Genomic DNA, 20101 nt, shown 5'->3' with positions numbered 1-20101 from the left:
TTTCTCTTTTGTTTGCTTCTAAAGTAATTCAGACATCACATTATTTAAAGTTACTGAATTAAGTCTATAAAGAATATTAAATCCCATTTTAATCTTTATTCTCTTTTAAATTAGGGGTTGTAATTTATCTCTTCAGTACAGTAACTTATTTGAAATCTAATGTCATGAAACCTACCTGAGATTTCCCTTGCTTTAAAAACAGCAATCAGGGAAACCTAAAAAGAGCAATCAGGGAGATCTACACAATTCCATTTTTGTGTCAGCAGGTGGCAGACTTCTCTCTGCTGTGGCTCAGTGCTAGCTTTCTAAATTATCTTTCTCGTTTATGCATTTTTAAATTTGCATTTATTCTATGCAGAATTTACTCCCAGGCCATAAGTTTTTGTCCAGCTTCTTCTGGGATATCCTTTTCTTCTGTGCAACCTCCTCTCTTGGTTTAGGAACAATCTGCTCTTTTTTGGTAAGGATAATCTCAATGTGGCAGGGAGAGCTCATGTATGGGTTAATCCGACCATGAGCCCTGTAAATTCTATACTGCATCTTGGAGGGGTTTGTTCACCTGGATGTGATCAATAACTAGAGAATCTCCATCTAAACCCTTGAGTTCAGGGCAGCCCGGGTGGCTCAGCAGTTTAGCACCACCTTCAGCCCGGGGCCTGATCCTGGGGACCTGGGATCAAGTCCCATGTTGGGCTCCCTGCGTGGAGCCTGCTTCTCCCTCTGCCTGTGTCTCTGCCTCTCTCTCTCTCTGTCTCTCAGGAATAAATAAATAAAATCGTAAAAAAATAAATAAATAAACCCTTGAGTTCAGCATTACTCCCTGCATTTTTAAGCATGTGCAGTAAAAATTCAGCATTCTTCTTGGGCCACCAACCCAGTGTCCAGCCCCATGTTTGGCCCGGGCACAGCCACCAACTCCACCATTGTAGCCATGGGATGGCACACACTGTTTCTGCAAAGTGGCATCTTTCAAATACATGGTGGCTTTTTGGGTATGCATACCCTTGATGGCCTGAATGGTTTCATATGTGTTCTTAAAGTGAACGTGAAGATTTGAACCTTTCTTTTTTTTCTTTTTTTTTTTTTTTTTTTTGAGAAACAGAGAGGGAGGCAGAGACATAGGCAGAGGGAGAAGCAGACTCCATGCATGAAGCCTAACATGGGACTCAATCCCTGGTCTCCAGGATCACGCCCTGGGCTGAAGGTAGCACTAAACCGCTGAGCCACCTGGGCTGCCCCAAAGATTTGAACCTCTTGATTTGCTTGATTTTGTAGGGTTTTCTGAGTCAAGCAAATAGCGAGCCATTTCCAGAGGTCACCTCGGCCGCTTAGGGGAAGAGCTCATTTATGCACTTTTATGTTTACTCTCTCACTGTTGTCTAAACCTGAAGGAGAACAGAATTTATCACCCGAAAGTGTGCTACTTTGGCATGTGGATTATTGTGAGCTGAAGGCAATCAAGACCTGGAGGGGTCAGGAAGAGCTTTTTACTTTACCTTTACTAAATTTACTTTACTAAATTCTAAAAGAATTTAGAAAGGGGGCACCTACCACGAAGAGAGGTATTACCAGAGATCACTCTTTTACCTGAGAGACTTACCTGCATGAAGGCAAACATTGCTCTTCTCATTTTCCTGGAATTGCCTTACCTTTGGAGCCCCACACCTCTTCCCCTTTCTCCTTAGCTCAGGATGCTTTATAAGCCTCAATTGCCTGGTTGCCTTCCGGTCCTGTATCTTTGTGGGTTCCCATATTTTTGTGAGAGTTCCTATAGGTGTGAAATTAAAGATTTCTTTTCTGCTAATCTTTTTTATTATGGGCTGGATGGCCTCAGCAAAGAACATAAAAGGGTGCAGGGGAAAGTATATTTCCTCCTCTACAAACTATTAATCTATAAAATTTTTTATTTTTTATTTTTTTAAAAAGAATACTTATTTATCTATTCACGATAGACACAGAGAGAGGCAGAGACACAGGCAGAGGGAAAAGCAGGCTCCATGCAGGGAGCCCGACGTGGGACTCAATCCCGGGACTCCAGGATCACACCCTGGGCCAAAGGCAGGCGCTAAACTGCTGAGCCACCCAGGGATCCCCTAATCTATAAAATTTAAACCAACTTTGATAGTTTTCTGCCATTATGGATTTAAATGCCGTTGTCTCTCTTCCACGTATGTTGTTTATCTTCCTCATTTTCAAGGTGCTGGTAGATTACAGAGTTGTTTAGTGGTTGATTGGAAGGTTGCTTAATTTGTTTGGCAAGTTCCTGCTTATGAGTGGGTGGAAGTAGATAGTCACATGTTTAACATGATGTGGGTTCCCGCAGGATCCTTCCTGTGCCCACTTTATCTCTGAAGCCTTGTCATGGCACAGCTCTCTCGTTTATTTTACCTCAAATGCCCCACTCAGGGCCTGGGTTCAGAACACCATCATCAAAAAAACAAACAAATCATTACCTTCTTATACAGTCTTCTCCCTGAACAGTTTATCAGTTTAGCTAGATTTCTCTGTCCCAGTGTTCTAAGGGAATGATTTTTACGAAGATAGGAAAAGTTTGAGAACCTAAGCGTTGCAATATTGGGAAATGTTACAAAATAGAAACCTACTGAAGTCACATTAAGAAAATGGGGGGGGGGGGAGAAAAGAGAAGAAAACAGGGCTACACTGGGACTAGAACTAGGAAACCATTAGAAACTGATTCATATTTGGGTTAGTTGGATACTGCCCTATTCTCTGCTAACCAGAGCAAAGGAACTAAAATTTGGGGTGTCTGCTTATGGCCAAGTTCACTGTGCATGACCCTATTTAATCCTTAAAGACACAGTCCAACTGGTAAATTGTTGTAATTTTTATTAATTTGTTTAGGATCTAGCTTAGTAAGTAGCAGAGCTAGCACTACAATTCTAGCTCTCTGATGCTTTGAAGGAAAGCTTGCTTCTCAGTTGGGAACAATTGCTTTAATGAAGTATTATTGTGTTGCTGATCTTTAAAAACTTTGGCTCTTTCCAAGCTAATTAAATATTTTTATTTGATTTCATCTTTTGTGTACAACTATGTACCATATATTTGTATGTGTGTATATATATATATAATATGTATATAGAGATATTCATGTATATGTATATGGTTTTGTCACGTGCCCCTAGTTCTGGTAGGGTGGGGAAATCTATCTAGTGTTCCATGATTATCCACTTATTCTGTGTTTTATAAATATTGTGGCTTACATAGTGCAGATAAAGTAACTTCTTTCGTTAAATAATTGGTGATTTGAACTCCTTCTTAAAGTTAAAAAGATTGAGAAAGGAGGAATGTTCAGCATTATCTCATGTTGAATAACAATTTTGTCTTTTTTTTTTTTTAAAGATTTGAAGCAGACTCCCCCATAAGCACAGAGCCCAACATAGGGCACAATCCCAGGACCCTGAGATCATGACCCCAGCCCAAGTCAGACACTTAATTGACTGAGCCACCAAGGCGTCCCTGAGTAACAGTTTTTAACCTGAGTACCTAGCATCCTGGGGCCTAATCCTTGCCTGCCTGCTATCATAATTTGTAGGTGGTTAAATTGACCTGAGTAGCATACTTACAAGCTTGGCGTATATAATTATAGCATTTTCAGTTACTGAAATTTAATTTTGCTAAAGTCATATGAGAAACACGGTTTTTTGTAAAGGATTAAACTTCTATATCATTTGATTGATTTTTGAAACCCCCCTAATACACTTTCAACAAGCATAGATCATATGATTCAGTATAGATTTTTATTTTTATTTTTTTTTAAGATTTTTAATTTATTTATTAGAGACACAGAGAGAGAGAGACAGGCAGAGGGAGAAGCAGGCTCCATGCACGGGAGATCCCAGGCCTCCAGGATCACGCCCTGGGCTGAAGGCGGTGCCAAACCACTAAGCCACCGGGGCTGCCCCAGTATAGATTTTTAAAAATTTATTAATGGGGTTCATGTGTGTGGATTTTTAGTCATGTGACTCAGTTTTAGGGAAGTTTTAAAAATTAAGGACTCAGGAGTACCTGAATTAAGATCCAGCTTTTTGTAAAGAATTTCTTCCTTTTTGGAGCACCTGGGTGGCTCGGTGGTTGAGCGACTGCCTTCAGTTCAGGTCACGATCCCAGTGTCCTGGGATCGAGTTCCACATCAGGCTCCCCGGAAGGAGCCTGCCTCTCCCTCTGCTCATGTCTCTCTCTCTCTGTGTCTCTCATGAATAAATCTTCCTGGGATCCCTGGGTGGCTCAGTGGTTTAACACCTGCCTTTGGCCCAGGGCGTGATCCTGGAGGCCGGCTCCAGCCCCACATCGGGCTCCCTGCAATGGAGCCAGCTTCTCCCTCTGCCTGTGTCTCTGCCTCTCTGTGTGTGTGTGTGTGTCTCTCATGAATAAATAAATAAAATCTTTTTAAAAAAGGAAAAAAATCTCCTTTTTTATTTACCTATTTTAAGTTTCATTTTTCCCTTGATTATTTTTTATTGCTGATATAAAAATTACTAAATCTAGGGACTCCTGCGTGGCTCAGTGGTTGAGCATCTGCCTTCAGCCCAGCGCATGATCCTGAATTACCTGAATCAAGCCCCACATCGGGCTCCCTACATGGAGCCTGCTTCTCTCTCTGCCTATGTCTCTGCGCCTCTCTCTCTCTGTGTGTCTCTCTCTGTCTCTAATGAATAAATAAATAAAATCTTTTTAAAAAATTACTAAATCTAGATAAATAAAATGAAGTAATCAATTTTTACCACCCAAAAAACCCACATATTTCAGTAAGTGTACTCCATTGTTTTTTTATGCATATAACTACTAAATATTGTTTTTTTCTGATAGGAGATGATACTGTAACATTGTTTTTATTTATTTATTTTTAAAGATTTTATTTATTTATTCATGACAGACACAGAGAGAGGGAGAGAGAGGGGCAGAGACCAGGCAGAGGGAGAAGCAGGCTCTATGCAGGGAGCCTGAAGTGGGACTTGATCCCGGGTCTCCAGGATCCGGCTCCTGGGCTGAAGGTGGTGCTAAACTGCTGAGCCACCTGGGCTGCCCTGTAACATTGTTTTTAATATGAATTATTCACTTAATTTTTTAAAGGTTATTTATTTATTTATTTATTTGAGAGAACAGTTGGCGGGGAGGGACAGAGGGAGAAGCAGGCTTCCTGGCAGGGAACCTGAGGAAGGGCTCGATCTTAGAACCCTGAGATCATGACCTGAGCTGAAGGCTGACACCTAACTGAATGAGCCATCCAGGAGCCCCAAGATTATTCACTTATTAATTTATTCCTTACTAATTTTACACTTATTTCCATGACTATATTATATTCCTTTATGTTATTATATCATATATATCATAATTTAGCAAGTTCTTCACTGTTGAACATTTAGATTGGTTATCATTTTTCATTATGATAAATAATGGGTCAGTAAACATACATGTTGCATCTGTGCAAGTCCATGACTATTTAAGAGGAATGCAGGGTCAAAGAGCATGCACAAATCTTAAACTTTTGAATGTGCTACCAGGTTACCTTCTGAAAAGGTTGTACCAGTATGTATTTCCACCAGCAGTATATACAAGTACCTAGCTAGCTCCCTGTTTTCCTGGGAATACGTGTCATTTTTTTTTTCTTCCTTTTGCCAAATGATAGTTGTTGTTGTTTTTAAGTATTCATTACTTCTGGAGTTGAATTTTTAAAAATAATTGGCCATTTATTTTATTTTCTAAATTGTCTAAGTTCTTTTTATTGATTTGCAAGGGCTTTTATAAAATAATTTTAACTGTTAAAAGTAGGTTAGAAATGTATTTTTCCAAGTTTTTTTGTTCTCACTTTCATTTTTGGGTAGTGTATTTATGACCCTCCTTTCAGATCTTTAAATGGCTGCTATTGCTGCTGTTCTTTTTATTGAAGTATAGGTAACCTACAATGTTATATTAGTTTCAGGTGTACAGCATAGTGATTCAGTACTTCTTTCTACACATTACTCACCGTGAAGTTTAGTCACCGCCTCTCACCATACGAAGTTACTACAATCATGATGGCCATATTCCCTATGCTCTACTTTTCATCTCTGTGACTTTATTTTATAACTGGAAGTTTGTACTTCTTAATCCCGTTTGTCCTTTTAGCCTGTTTCCCCACCCACCTAAACCGCTCTTTAAACCAATGTACTAATACTTTATAATGTTTTACAGAGCTTAATTTGTATATGACTCCTCATTGACACATTATGACTTCATTCGATATCCAGAGTGGGAGGAGAATATCGCATGTTGTTTAATTTGTGTAGCTTACTCATTAGTTTATCCTCCCAGACAAAGAATGAGGAAAGCTACTCCAGAAAAAGTAGTAAGGTGGAATTTTGACTCCATAGATAATTTTTAAAAATATTTTTATTTATTAGACAGAGAGGGGTGGTGATGAGCAGAGGGAGAAGCAGACTCCCTGAGGAGCAGGGAGCCTGATGCTGGACTGGATCCCAGGACCCTGGGATCATCATGACCTGAGTTGAAGGCAGCCACTTAACCCACTGAGCCACCCAGGTGCCCAATAATTTTCATTTTACCTTCATAAACATGACTTAACATATGCTGTGTCCATTTTGTCCAGAGATCTAGTAGCATTATATGTACTTCTGCTTTTTTATATTTTGGGACATGTAACCTTTTAAAAATATTTGTTTTCTTCTGGGTATAATATAGATTACAGAAAATTTAGAAAATACCAAAGAGTATGAAGAAGAAAACAGAGTCACCTAGGATCCTTTTATTCCTCTGTGATGACTGTTAGTTGATTTTTATTTTATTTATTTTTTTTCTGTTCCCTCATGCTCTTTTTTTTTTTTTTTTTTTTTTTTATTATTTTTTTTAAAATTAATTTTTATTGGTGTTCAGTTTACCAACATACAGAAAAACACCCAGTGCTCATCCCGTCAAGTGTCCACCTCAGTGCCCATCACCCATTCCCCTCCAACACCCGCCCTCCTCCCCCCTTCCACCACCCCTAGTTCGTTTCCCCGAGTTAGGAGTCTTTATGTTCTATCTCCCTTCCTGATATTTCCCAACATTTCTTCTCCCTTCCTTTATATTCCCTTTCACTATTATTTATATTCCCCAAATGAATGAGAACATACACTGCTTGTCCTTCTCCGATTGACTTATTTCACTCAGCATAATATATTTGATTCAGCCATGTTCAATGATTATCTGTACTATTGAATTTAGTTTGTTACTGGTTATTTAGGACTTTTGTATCTATAATCATAAGTGAACTTAGATTATGTTTCCTCTTTTTGTACTATTTTTGACAGGGTTTTGTCTCAGGATTCTATACTAGTTAGTTTCATAAATGGAATTGGATAGCTTAACCTCTTTTTATGTGTTGTTAAACAATTTATCTAGCATGGGGCCATCTGTTCTTTAAAAGTTTGAAAGAGTTCTCCCCATGACACCTGACATAAAGCACTTTGAAGGCCATTCTCTGATAAACCTATTTTTGTAAGTTCTATTCTGATGAGCACACATTCCATTGTTGGACATAATATATGTTACCAAGACTTTGTATAGGTTAAATTAAGTGCTTTGGTTTAACATACAAAGGTTTCTTCTATTTACATACTTTTAAAATTCAAGTTATCACTCACTCATCCTACATATAATTTCAAGTAATTCTTTACTACAAGTTGTTCATTTATGAACTTGAATCTCTTTCCAAATAACTTACTTCTTCATTTTCTTACCTTATTATTTTTAAAATGAGTTTATCTGGCATAGCAAAAAGAAGATAGTAAGTTAAGTCTTTGTACTCTCTATTTAGAGGTATTGGCTATAATACACCAATAATAAAAGTTTAAATAGCATAACCATTTTTGCCATTTTTAATGTGACCCATACCAAAGTAGCGATCCTAAACAATACTATTTCTTTTCAAAAACAGAATACCAACTGTGTGATATGGAAGGAGTCCAAAACTAAAATAAGGTTTTTCTTATTCCATTTTGGGCATAGAGGTCCAGATATAAAATGGAAACAACGATTTCAGTGCTAAGCACCTTGAAATATTAGAACATAGTGCATTTGAGAGGAGAGCTAGGAAAGATTCTCTTTGTTTATAAATATCATTTCCTCTAAAGAAGTTTAAACTACAGAATTTATTACTTTTTCTTTTTTTAAGATTTTTATTTATTTATTTATTTATTTATTTATGAGAGACAGATAGAGAGAGAGAGAGATAGAGAGAGAGACGCAGAGTCACAGGCAGAGGGAGAAGCAGACTCCATGCAGGAAGCCCAATGTGGGACTTGATTCCAGGCCTCCAGGATCACGCCCTGGGCCAAAGGCAGGCACGCTAAAACTGCTGAGCCACCCAGGGATCCCCTGAATTTATTACTTTTTAAGTTAAAAAGATATAAACTATTTTGAAGAACCTAATTTGGGTTTCTGAAAATTAAATTAATCCTAGATTGTTGCAGAGTTTTTAAAGAAATTCATTTAGATTAGAATCATAGGTTTTCCTCAATTTGCATATTTGTGTACAAATTCATAAATGCAGCAATCAACTTCACTAGTAATCACCTAATAGGATAGGTTTTTAGAATGATTTTAAATGAGAAGAACTTACAGAAAATCTTTGTTTCCTGTTCATTTCTCCAAAATGTAATAATCATTGTTCCATCTCTATTTTTGCTCCTAAAAATTTAAAATCATATTCATAGGGCAGCCTGGGTGGCTCAGCGGTTTAGCACTGCTTTCAGCCCAGGGTGTGATCTTGGAGGCTGGGGATCAAGTCCCACTTCGGGCTCCCTGCATGGAGCCTGCTTCTCCTTCTGCTTGTGTCTCTGCCCCTCTCTCTCTGTGTCTCTCATGAATAAATAAATAAAATCTTTTAAAAAAATTATTTAAAAAATAAATAAAATAAAATCATATTCATATAACTATAGGAAACAGTTGCTGGAGGGGCAGTGGGTGGGAGGATAGGATAACTGGGTGATGAGTATTAAGGAGGCCGTATGATGTGATGAGCACTGGGTGTTATATGCAACTGATTAATTACTGAACCTAATCTGAAACTGATGATGTACTACATGTTAGCTAATTGAACATGAATTTAAAAAATAAATTTAAAAATTAAAAATACAAACCTTGGTAGCATCTGCTTCAATTCTGGACAGTCACAGTGTTGAAGTTAGCGGACTGTTGCCTTCTTTAGAGAAGTTTTAAGGGAAGTCAGATGCTTAAATGGATGTTTCGCATGTTTAAAAGAATCACCTGGTGTATATATCATACAGCAATTACAGCAATTAGCAGGAACAAGTTTTGCAAGAGTCTATAGAGAGAGTATTGCATTTCACCTACTACTGAATGGGCTTCCTTATGTGATTTTATTGTTTTGTTTGGAATAATTTCCTAGGTGTCAGTCAAGTTCAGATTGAAGTTTAAAAATATATTCTAGGGGGATCCCTGGGTGGCGCAACGGTTTGGCGCCTGCCTTTGGCCCAGGGCGCGATCCTGGAGACCCGGGATCGAATCCCACATCAGGCTCCCGGTGCATGGAGCCTGCTTCTTCCTCAACCTGTGTCTCTGCCTCTCTCTCTCTCTCTCCGTGACTATCATAAATAAATTAAAAAAAAAATTAAAAAAAAAATATATTCTAGGGCAGCCCTGGTGGCTCAGCGGTTTGGCACCGCCTTCAGCCCAGGGTCTGATCCTGGAGACCCAGGTTAGAGTCCCAGGTCAGGCTCCCTGCATGGAGCCTGCTTCTCCCTCTGCTTGTGCCTCTGCCTTTCTCTTTCTTTCTCTGTGTGTTTCTCATGAATAAATGGATAAAATCTTTAAAACAAAAATGCCATCTGTAAAAAAATAAACTGGGTAGATTTGATTTTTAACGGGCTTTTTGTTCGTTTTTTTTTTTTTTTTTTTCATTTCAAATTTTTGAGAAACTTTTTAATGGCAAAATACGAAGTGGTCATTTTTAGCTTTTCAAGTTGATTGAATAAACTATCTAAAAATTGTAGCTGGTTACTCAGAAGTACCAATGGCTATCTCTTTCTCCACTGATAAAGACACCTAGTTACAGTGTTAAAAGGGGAGAAAAATCTTCCAAAGATTTGAGTCCTGTATGGTAAGTTCCCTGCTCTTTGGTGTGTCAGTTGCAGGTATAGAGTTTCCTTTCAGAGCTTTATGAGTGATTTCTGTTTCCATGAGGAAGAGTAAAGAAACTCAGGACAACAGGGGCCAGTCATTGATTCCAGAGATCACAGTTCATTGTGCTGCTAAAAGAGCCTCTTTACAACTTCTAAATCTTCTATATTCCCTTTCAAAAACAGAACACAATATCTTAGAGCTATTTGAAACAAAATTCATTTTCTTTTACTCCATACTTTGTATTTGTGTTCTTGTTCTTTTTTCGTGGCATCGTTTCAAAACATTATTCTTTTTCTTTTTAAATATTTTATTTATTTATTTATTAGAGAGAGAGGGAGAAAACATGAGCAGGAGGTGGGTGAAACAGGGAGTAAGAGAAAAGCAGACTCCCCCGCTGAGCAGGGAGCTGGACATAGGGCTCGATACCAGGCCCATGGGAACACAACCTGAGCCCAAGTAGTCGTTTAACTGACTGAGCCACCCAGGCACCCCTCAAAACATTATTCTTATTCACAGACATCTCTAGCCCTATCATGTAAGTTATGTGTATATCATTGCTTAGAAACAGCATGATATAACAAGAATAGTCACATTAGTAGTAACTTTTCCAGACCTTAGGTTCCTTATCAATAAATAAGAGAAGTATTCTCTTTCTCATAAAGCTTTACTGAATAAAGAGAATGTATTGTCAGGGATTAAGAATACCCTGTCCCCTCAAGGTCCTTCTAGCTAGAGTAAGAATCAAATTGATATGAGACAGATTAACAGGAGAAAATCCAATTTAGTAGCATACATATAGGGAATCCACAAAGACATGGAATTTCTGAAGACTATCAGGCAAAATGAGGTATGTATGTCATTCTGAACTAAGGAGAAGGGGGTGTAGGGGTTTGGGTCTTCAAAGGGAAGGAATGCAGTCCTCAGGAAAAATGAAAAAGAGTGTTTGGTAAACAAATATATGTTGGGTCACTTAGAAATGGTGGGACCAAGAGAGGGCTTTGATTAAAGAGGCCTTGCTAGGTTCTTCTCTGTCTACTATACCTAATTCATAGCATAATGTAGTTATCTATGGGGATAGCTCTCTTCCTGGAGCAGGTCCTTTATCTAAATTCTTTTTAGGCACTTTTGGGGGGTGGGAGGGTCAGGGTAAATAGCTTTTCCTAAATCTGCTAGGTCTTGATTGCTTTTAACTCAAAATAATCTGTATGTTAAAGTGAGCCATTTTAGGGCAGCCTGCTCTTGGTCCCACAGTATATAAAAAGGCCATTGCATGCTTCTGGGATTCTAAGAGGGTAAGAAAAGGGCTTGAAAAATGTTGGTCCCTCCTGAAAGGATTGCTCACCAGGCATCCCATCCCACCCCAAGCACATATGCACACTGGGTGGAACTGATCTTGTGGGAGAAGTTCCCTGTAGGCAGGGAACCATGCTCCTGTTGCCTTTCTTCTCTCCTTGGGCTAGCAGAGCAGAACACCCACAGAGCCAAAGTCATCTTCCACCCCCTTGATAACATACTAGCCAAGTTTCTTTTCATGCTGTATTTTGTTTTGTTATAGAGCCAACTGGCTGAATTCCTTGTTCTGTCTCCACTTTAGAAGTACTGTTTCAATTTACCCACCCATGATTGACTCTGGTTGTTTTACTTTATTTTTAACTTTCTTTTCTGATTATGGACATGGTTGATGCTACTACTGCAATGTTTGTAATAAGCCATTTTCTGTTTCCTAAGGAACTCATTTTATAAAACTCAGAAATAAAAAATAAAATAAAATAGGGGCAGCTGCGGTGGCGCAGCGGTTTTAGTGCTGCCTACAGCCCAGGGCATGATCCTGGAGACCCGGGATCGAGTCCCACATCGGGCTCCCTGCATGGAGCCTGCTTCTCCCTCTGCCTGTGTCTCTTCCTCTCTCTCTCTCTGTGTGTCTCTCATGAATAAATAAATAAAATCTTTCAAAAAATAAAATAATAAAAATAGCCCCTTAATCCCATCTGATACTGTCTTATATATATTCTATTTTAGACTTTCCAATGCTTGTATAAAGAATTTTCCCCCCAAATTGAACTCTTGCTATTGATACTCTCATAACTTTTTTCACTCAATAGTAGATCATGTATCCTGAGTATATCTGTAAATATCCATCTCATAGACCCCGCCCAGTGATTTACAGGCATGGATTCTGAAGTCAGAAAGTTTGAACACATTTCTGCTACTTCTCAGCTACAGCTTTAATTTATTCACCTGAAATATGAGGACAATAATAGCACATACCTTCTGGGGTTATGAGTGTTATAGGAGATGAGGTATGTCAAGTGTTTAGAAGTATCTAACACATAGTAAACGTACAATAAATTTTAGCTATTTATAATAATCCTTTTTGGGAACTGTATAATCTTGTATTTTATGTGTATACTACAATATATTCACCTCTCATATTAATGAACATTTAGATATTGGGCATTTAGGTTGCTTACAGTCTATGGGGCACCTAGGTGACTCCATCAATTGAGCATCCCTCGCTTGATCTCAGTTCAGGTCTTGATCTCAGGGTCATGAATTTGAGCTCTGTGTTGGGCACCACTCTGGGCCTCAAAAAAAAAAAGGTCTATAGAATATATCTTTGCAACTAAATCTTTGTGTACTGCCTTATTTCCTTAAGTTAGTATTCTCAGGACATAAAATTGATATGTCAAAGGGAATGTATATTTCTGAAGCTTATAATATTTCTAAATAGCTCTTCAAAAAACAACTCTGACTCCAGCATTCTTTATGTTGTTAAGAATGATTTATCTTGAGTCATCTTTCTAAGTGCTAGCTTTAAAATTCTTATCATTGCTACTTATGTTAATATATTATAGGACAGTTAAGTCATCGTATTCATACGTAATACAGGCGTATTTTCAAAAAGGATCACCTGGTAGCCCTTGAGCCTCTATTAGTAGAATATAAATGATTTTCTTGGTAGAGGAATGTTTTGTTTTAAGTCTTCTTATCTTATTAAAATAAGACAGCAGTGCCAAATTTTTAACCTTTGGTAGGTACCATGTTTGGATAATTTGTTAGTGACCTTTGAAAAAATCATTTAAACATTTTTTTGCATTGTTTTTAACAGAGTATGCTACTTCACAAAGTTTGACTACTGAAATGCTATGTGGGTTTGATTTCTCTTGAGCAAAGAGAAAAGGCAGATATAAATATTTATGTAAGTGTAGCCTCCTCGTGTTCCTAATGATAAAGCTTCCCAGAGAGCCCGTAGCGTAACTTAACTATCAGGCCCTGACATATGGTATTAGCATATTGCCAGCCTGCTACTCGGGTTAAAAGCAAGCCTGGTTCTCTTTAAAAGTTAAAAATATTTTTCTTCACAACAGTTTCACTGTTTTGTTTTTTGTTTTTTTTTCAGTTTCACTGTTTTTATTTCTAACAGGAAAGTAACATTTTCAGTCTTCTGACCTTAAAACTTAGTTTTCATTGTTTGTATTCAGGTTTTTTTAGCAAATAAAATTTACAGTGTAGGCAATATGAAGAAAAACCTTAAAATCAATAAAGGCTCTTAACATTCTAGTGACCACACTTAGATGCATCATGTCTTTTCTCCTGTGTCTTAAATGAGGTAACCTTTTTTAAAGTTGTGACTATAATATACCAACATAAAATTTGCCATTTTAACTGTTTTTAAGTGTACCATTCAGTGGAATTGAGTACACTGACATTGTGCAACCATCACCACCATCCATCCCCAGAATTCTTCGTTTTCCAAACTGAAACTGTGTCCCCATTGAGCAATGGCTCCCATTCCCCTCCCCCCAGCCCCTAGCAAACAAAACCTACTTTTTTTTTTACTTTGTATTGAAATATAATATTCATACAGAAAGATACATATACCACAAGTACACTGACAGCCAAAAAACAGGATGAGGAAGGGGAGTATTTTAAGTATTAATATGGAAGTTCCAGTTTTCTTGCAGAGCTGTTTGCCAGCTCTAATAATACAGATTTACCTTCTCTGAACTGTCACATTATTTCAATTGATCATTTTCTGTAGACTGGCCGGTGAGTAGCTCAGAGCTAGCAAGTGTCACCCAGAGCATAATGAAGCACTGTGTAGTAATGCGTCACAAGACCATTTTTGCATAGAGCTTAGCCAAGGCTTTTGGAACCGCCCTCGGGTGCACCTTGTGCTATATTAGTGCTTCTCAGACAGGAAGAATTTTCTTTCGCTGGCATAGCTCGTCCGGTTACCTGCAGGGTAAGTGTGTACAGCTCATGTCAACAAAGAAGTTTCTCTGGCTTCTCTTTATCTGACCCTTATTTGGTTCAGTATCTTGTTGAAATTTTAGGCATTTAAAAATACAAATTAAGGAAATAAAAATAGAATAAAGCAGTATAATGTAAAACTTCACAGTTTACAAAGATATGAATATGTAAAACTTTGCAGTGTCTTGGGTCTTAGAAATTACAGTTTAAAGGATCTAATTTTAAGAGCTTCTTGTTTCATATGTAAATATTGAGAAAAAGCAATGTACCCTCAGAAATCTCAAAGGAAAAAAAAAACACTGTAAGATCCAATTTTGTTGTTCATTTAGTTGCTCTGCGACTCAGTTTTGCTGATTGCCACATAAATTTGTGTCCCTAGGACTGGGAACCATATATTATGCCTTGGAATCATATATAATGCCTAGTAATAATTAATTTTTATTTTGTGCGTGTGTGTTTTATCTAAGATACTATGGAATAGGATTATATGATATGTTTTATGAATTGATAAAAGCTGGATTATAGTCTCTAAAGTTTAACAAATTGTACATTGAAAATTATGATTCAAAAAAAAAGAAAATTATGGTTCAAACATATATTACTATAAAACCCTAGAATGTTGTGGCTTAGATTTAAATAATTGAATTTACCTTATTTTTTATAGTTTTTTTTCTTAATCAGGAGAATTAGATAATGCTGCAGACCATTTCTGTAAGCAGTCTATTTGGTTTTTATTGGCAGTCTATATCCAAGCCCTGCATCTCTAGATACTGCTTACCACCTGTGCTGTTGTTCTAGGACAAATTCAAGGACAGAACTCAGAGTGCCCTAAGTGTAATCAGTATAAATTACTTAATTTCCATGTGTCTTGGTTTACTCAGCTTGAAAAATGCTATTAGATATTAGGACAGTGGGGGTGGAGAGGACATATGAATAAATTCTAAGTTCTGAAATCATGTGTTTTTTTAAGTATCCATCAAATTCTGACTAAGAAGCCAAGTTTTACTGCCTAAGAACAGTGGTGTAAATTGCCAATTTTTAAATAACTAGTCTTTGAAATCTATTTTTCCTCTCTTTTATCTCCTTCTCTTCCCTTCCTATCTTTTTTTCTTCGGCCCAACAGGCTCAGGAAAGACCTGAGAATATTCAGTTTCATTTTTGTCTTACGTCTGTATTGAGAAAGTTTCACTTTTCAGTTTGGGTTTTGTTTTTTGTTTTTTCTCACTGCTGCCTTGAAAGACTAATTAGGGAGAATTATTTAAATGCTCCAAGAAACTGATTTACAATGCTACTGAAATGACAAATTTATGTTTGATTTTTCTTGTGCTAATCACCCTAAGAAAGTGTCATTATTAAAAATATAAGCTTAGGTCAAGTAATACAGTTGCTGGAAAAATGCAACAAAAATGGATTCATTTGGAAGTTTAATACTGTTGCCGGTACCCTGTCCAAATTATAGTAATACATGCCGTTTTCTTATGTAAGTAATATACAGTTTACCATTCAAAATTTCATTACCTTATTGTGTAGTGTAACTGTTTCTGCAAGTATCACAATTGAAGTAGAATCACAACTTTTTAAGCCAATGATATTGGTGAACATAATCTTTCTCACTTTCACATAAGACAGAGTCAGGTGGATATTTAAAAATATTCAATTTGCATTCAGATAAAGGCAAGTAAAGTTTTTTCATGTAGACATAGAAATTTTAAGTCATTGATTTGATTAATATCTTTTCAAGATTAAGTTAATGATCTCAGAAGGAGATAGATACCACAATCGCTAAAACTTTTCTGTTAACAACTTTGTGCTATTCCAGTCAAGTTCTTACCTCTTGCTTCCGTCTTTAGCTTTGTCCTACATATTCTGTGTAATGAACACTTAACCTCATAGTGAAAGCACACACAGTAATTCTTTTCCCATTTCCACGCTTTCTAGTCGACATGAAAAATTCCAAAGACTTTAAAACTTCAAAACTTCCTATGAAGACGGTTCATACTTCCAAGGCTGGCATTTTCTATTTTTGAATGTGTCTTCTACACTTGATGTGTTGTTTCCAACAGCCCTTCTCCTGAAGCATCTGCAACAGATGACCGCTGGCAGAGTGAGCCAGAACATTATATACCAAGTATAGGTTTACAAGTCTATTGGTTTAAAAATACCCTGCCCTAATTTTCAGTGTCTTCCTTAGATTAGTGCCAGAATGCTGGCATTTATGCCTTACTCCTGACACTTTTGTAATGATAGAGACAATGGGGTGATTTTTGCTTTGGAACAACAGTATCACTTTATGTGATATTATCTCCGAACAAGGATACATTCTGGTCAGATTGCCGGTGAAGATTGGGAAGAATGAAAGACCTTCAGTTGACATTTGCATAGTATCCATGAACTATTAGTTTATCAAAAATAATGCCCTAAAATTTGCCATTATCAAATTTCTGATGACTCTTTGTTTTTGTGTTTCGTTTAAAGAAAACACATAGAGACTATGAGAAAGTTACTTTTTTACTTACTGACGGTGGATTTTTTTCCCCTCTTTTCTATTTTTCTTCATAACCATAAATGAGCCAAACTTGTTGGTGATGGGAACAGGAATTAGGCTGCCTGGCTCTGTGTAACAAGAAGATTTGAGATCCCCAGATATTAAAATGTATTCTGCACTGCTTGAATTGTTTTTCTTTGGGCTTTTCAGATGTTCTGCAAACTCTATAGTACTTTTCCACATTCTTCTTCTTCTTTTCCAAGCTGATAAAGTGGTTTGATTGATTGATTGATTTTTTTTTTAAGATTTTATTTATTTATTCATGAGAGACAGAGAGAGAGAGAGAGAGAGGCAGAGACAGGCAGAGGGAGAGGCAGGCTTCCCATGGGGAGCCAGATGTGGGACTCGATCCCAGGACCCTGGGATCACAACCTGAGCCAAAGGCAGATAGATGCTCTACCACTGACCCACCCCGGCGTCCCAAAATGGTTTTATTTAAATAGTGCTTTCTGAGAAATATAGACCCCTGTTCAGATATTAAACATCAAAGGAAAACCATAAGCATATTGTATGCTTTGGTTCCTGTAAATGAAGAAACAGATGGGTTTTTTTGTTTGTTTGTTTTTAAAAAATTTTATTTATTTATTCATGAGAGACACAGAGAGAGGCAGAGACACAGGCAGAGGGAGGAGCAGGTTCCTTGCAGGGACCCCAATGTGGGACCTGAGCCAAAAGCAGATATACTCAACCCCTGAGCCACCTAGGTGCCCTGAAGAAACAGATTTGTAAACAACTTCTATGGCATCTTCTTTGTTCAAGATCAAGGATTGACAAAAAGGAAGGGTTACTTTAATTTGACTACAATCCTCTAAAAGGCTACTAACCAGGGCAGCCCCTGTGGCTCAGCAGTTTAGCGGTGGCTCAGCGATTTAGCGCCGCCTTCAGCCCAGCGTGTGATCCTGGAGTCCCGAGGATCGAATCCTACGTCAGGCTCCCTGCATGGGGCCTGCTTCTCCCTCTCTGTGTCTCTCATGAATAAATAAAATCTTAAAAAAATAAAATAAAAGACTAGCCACGCCCCCAGCATGGCCTCCAAGGGCCGGAGGCTCCTATATAAAAAATAAATAAATAAATAAAATATAAAATAAAATATAAAATAATAAAATAAATAAAAAATAATACTACTAACCCTCAAACCACCACTACAATTACGTTTTAGGGGTGGTGATCAAAGTACTTATGAGTTATATAGAGTATATAGATAAATAAATACTTCTGTAGATACTAGATTATTTTTTTTAGATGTGAAAAATTGAGTTATCTTACTATTTGGAAGTACTGCTTACTCAGCTCTAAGATGCCATCAATTATAAGACCATTAACTTAGCTTTTCTGAGTGGCGGGGTGGGGGAGGGACAGGAATACCTTTTTATAAGACATTTCCCATTTTATGCATTTAAAATGCAAGGGGAGAAATGAATTTTAGATTTTGAGAACATTTTATGTATCTGCTATAATACATTTTAATTATAAAGAACATAGATCTAATGTCCAACTTTTTTTTAAGATTATTTATTTGAGAGAGAGAGAGAGAGCAGGGGGAGGGACAGAGAGTCTTAAGCAAACTCCACACTGAGCACAGAGCCTGTTGCAAGGTTCGATCTCACAAGCCTGAGATCCTGACCTGAGCCAACTGAGCCACCCAGGCACCCCTATAATGTCCAACTCTTAAGAAAAAGTTGTTTTTCCATTTCAATAAAGTTGCCCTTTTTAAAAACTGCTTTTCTTAAAAAATTTTACTTACCTAGTCTAAAATAAAAGTAAAGTCATTGAGGAATAAAAGTAAGTAATTTTCAATAAGATCAATACTGCAAAAATGAAAAAAAAAGAATAGTAAAAAGAAGAAAAGAAAAGAAAAAAGAATAGTGATAAGAGATTTTATTTATTGAGATATTTTTTTTAACTACTTCTTTTGGTTTAACAAATTGATATGTATAAATCCCACCCAAACCATAAAATGATTGTTTAATTAAAACTATCACGTACTTATTTTGGGCCAGACACTGCTAGATTCAGATACTAACTCAGATAGAAGTCACATCATTTCACAAAATTAGAGTTTAATATGGGAAAATTGAAGACTAAACTTGGCTTATGTGCATCATGTTTCTCTTTATGTTCTATTCATATCTTCCTTCATTGATTCAGTAATAATGTTACATAATTTTCCCACAGACTTCATCCTTTTATTTAGAGAAAATGTTGATAAAATATTCTTGTAAATAAAGCTTTTTCTTACAATTACAAACTTCACTTTAACTCTTTACTTAAATCTTATCAATGCTATATAAGTTCTTTTTTTTTTAATTTTTTTAAAATTTATTCATGAGAGACACAGAGAGAGAGGCAGAGACAGAGGCAGGCTCCATGCAAGGAGCCCGATGTAGGACTCTATCCCAGATCCCGGTATCACACCCTGAGCTGAAGGCAAACGCTCAACCACTGAGCCACCCAGGTGTCCCAACACTTTATAAGTTCTTACAGAGCAGCCTGGGTGGTTCAGCGGTTTAGTGCCACCTTCAGCCCAGGGCATGATCCTGGAGACCTAATCCCATGTTAGGCTCCCTGCATGGAGCCTGCTTCTCTCTCTGCCTGTGTCTGTCTGTCTGTCTGTCTGTCTCTCTCTCTGTGTGTCTCTATGAATAAATAAATGATCTTTAAAAAAATAAACACTATTAAAAAGAAAATTTCCTATAGGGGAGCGCAAATTTTTCATACAAAATTTTTAACTCCAAAGTTTGTAAGACAGAGAGGAAATCTTTGCTGAGCTTCTTAGGTAAGAAATAGAGGTGCCTTTGTATTTATGTCAAACCAGAAATACCACCTTACTATGTCATTAACCTACAGGAACAGACTGAAATATATATACGTCACGTGTACTTTTTTTCTCTCTCTTTTACTGTGACATCACCTGGGGAAATCCAGAAGATTGGATAACCAAGAAATGCCTAATCAAGATTCTGCTGTACATGTGAAAATGGTGGGTATTTGAGTATTTCCAGTTCCATTTATTAATGGTGAACCTTCACCACTTTTACCTTTGTCTCTAAACAGATCATTAATTATGGGACTGTACCTTTATATAGGTCTTTCTTCACAGTGTTGATACACGATAGAACCTCAACTGTTTGTATAATTGGATTTCACCTTACCTTAGAAAAA

At 37.2% G+C, this 20101-nt stretch overlaps 1 protein-coding gene across 3 annotated transcripts in view; it reads left to right on the top strand.

The window, feature by feature from the left end:
* The window catches only part of NT5C3A (5'-nucleotidase, cytosolic IIIA), a 54966-nt gene that overhangs the window by 17144 nt on the left and 17721 nt on the right, over positions 1-20101 (top strand). Inside the window, exons 1-2 of one of the 3 annotated variants that reach the window (XM_026019093.2) lie at positions 14276-14386; positions 19865-19919. The exons of 1 other annotated variant lie outside the window; for it this stretch is intronic. In XM_026019093.2, coding sequence (XP_025874878.1) covers positions 19884-19919 — 36 coding nt within the window. In that variant the 5' untranslated portion in view covers positions 14276-14386; positions 19865-19883. Of the gene's footprint in view, positions 1-14275; positions 14387-19864; positions 19920-20101 lie in introns of those variants that run through there. One more of the 3 variants, XM_026019094.2, reaches the window with a different exon arrangement.

Source organism: Vulpes vulpes, chromosome 7 (assembly GCF_048418805.1).
Source record: "Vulpes vulpes isolate BD-2025 chromosome 7, VulVul3, whole genome shotgun sequence".
Classification (NCBI taxonomy): Eukaryota; Metazoa; Chordata; class Mammalia; order Carnivora; family Canidae; genus Vulpes; species Vulpes vulpes.
This window is presented reverse-complemented; position numbering and strand designations above follow the sequence as displayed.